We start from the raw sequence: 1808 nt of genomic DNA, 5'->3' as shown, positions 1-1808 counted from the left end.
TTTTGTCCCCCTGTTTGCGCCCCAGAATGCATTTGGCTCCGCTGCAGCAGCTGCAGCGTCGAGTTTTTCCGCCTTTCATCCAGATTAGTTGATGAACTCGGAGCAGCGACTGACTTGGTTCATGTGTCGCCTTCAGCTTCTCTGACCTCTGACCTTTCCCAGCTCCCTCTTGGCTGGAGACAGAATTACAACACTGAACGCACTGGGGCCTTGTTGGCGCGGAGAGGTCAGAGGTCACGTAGTGACCTGCCGTTGTGTGTGTGTCTCCAAGCAGCCACGCCGTGCATCAAGGCCATCAGCCCCAGCGAAGGCTGGACCACCGGCGGCGCCACCGTCATCCTCATCGGGGACAACTTCTTCGACGGCCTGCAGGTCGTCTTCGGCACCATGCTGGTCTGGAGCGAGGTCAGGGCCCGGTTCTGGTCCGGTCGGGTTCTTCATAACGCTGCTGCGGATCTGTTGCTCTGGTTCTGGTTCTGCTCAGTGACTGGGTTCTTCTGGTTCTGGTTCCTCTGGTTCTGGTTCCTCTGGTTCTGGTTCTGCTGGAAACTCTGTAACTTGTTTTAGTTTTTAACTGAGCAGCAGCCAGTGGAGCGTTTCTTCTTCTGCAACGTTCATCCAACCGCAGCATCCAACCGCAGCATCCAACCACAGCATCCAACCGCAGCATCCAACCNAATGTGCTCCGTGTTAGCTCAGGAAGCTAATGTGCTCCGTGTTAGCTCAGGAAGCTAATGTGCTCCGTGTTAGCTCAGGAAGCTAATGGGCTCCGTGTTAGCTCAGGAAGCCGGTGGACAGTGAGTGGGTCCGGATCAGAAAGCAGGTTCTGTACTCAGGGAAGAGAGTTTCTCTCTGTCCCATCATAATGATGAACCGGGTCCAGTTCCATCACCGGATGGATGGTGGATTCATAAGGGAAACTGTGTTTTACAACCTGCTCCTGTTGTATTTTCCCATAAATATCCCCTCCTAACGGCTTTGACGTTAGTTTTACTGCCCCTCCTCTGACAGACATTTTAAATATTCTTCTCACATCCAAAATGTTACAGGTGTATTTGAAGACATCTATGTTGGGAAATTATATTGACAATAAATATTTTACCGCAGTCAGTGCATTAAGTCTGTTTCTTAAGTTATAACTCTTCAAACGGCGCCATGATGGAAAAACATCTCCAAGTGGTAAAATGTTGCTAGCAAACAGATCAAAACCCAGTAATTTTGCTTCAGAAATGGCTGTAAAGGTAAAAACTGTGAATGAAAGGATCCTGAAGGTGGCGCTGTGGGGCAGTTCTGGGTGTTTCTGGATGCTAATGCAGCTCATTGGTTAGTGATTCTGGTTCAGGCAGCAGGTTTTATACTGGTTGGACCCACTGGACCGACGGGGATTTATAGCATCACATCCCAATTCAGAACCAGTTTTATTTGCAATGAGTTCATTATTTACGTTTAGCATAACTGGAACTTTGTCTTCAATAAACGACGTGCAGAGCAGTGACCCGGTCCGACCTCTGGTCCCCAGGTGGTGGTGTCCACGACGGTCAACGTGGACGGACACGTCCTGGCCGTCTCCGACAACATGTTCGTCCACAACAACTCCAAACATGGCCGCCGCGCCCGGCGCCTGGACCCGTCCGAAGGTAAGCCGTCCATCAGAACCGGCAGATCCGACCCGGCCGCGTCCCGTTCGGTCCAAATGGTCCCCCATAGGCGCCGGTACCGTGGCGCAGCGGCCTGGGATGTTTCAGAGGCGATAAAGCTGCAACATCTGCTGCTCCGTCTGCTGGAGCTCAGAGATGAACTGCCAGCAA

The 1808-nt window shown here is 51.9% G+C and overlaps 1 protein-coding gene across 2 annotated transcripts in view; it reads left to right on the top strand.

Moving 5' to 3' along the window:
- The window catches only part of LOC103471770 (transcription factor COE3-like), a 119146-nt gene that overhangs the window by 68653 nt on the left and 48685 nt on the right, over positions 1-1808 (top strand). The window contains exon 8 of one of the 2 annotated variants that reach the window (XM_017307218.1): positions 137-405. In XM_017307218.1, coding sequence (XP_017162707.1) covers positions 137-405 — 269 coding nt within the window. The remainder of the gene's footprint in view (positions 1-136; positions 406-1808) is intronic. The other variant, XM_008420951.2, reaches the window with a different exon arrangement.

Source organism: Poecilia reticulata, linkage group LG10 (genome assembly GCF_000633615.1).
Source record: "Poecilia reticulata strain Guanapo linkage group LG10, Guppy_female_1.0+MT, whole genome shotgun sequence".
Lineage (NCBI taxonomy): Eukaryota > Metazoa > Chordata > Actinopteri > Cyprinodontiformes > Poeciliidae > Poecilia > Poecilia reticulata.
Note: the sequence above shows the minus strand (reverse complement) of the source record. Positions and strands in the feature narration are given on the sequence as shown.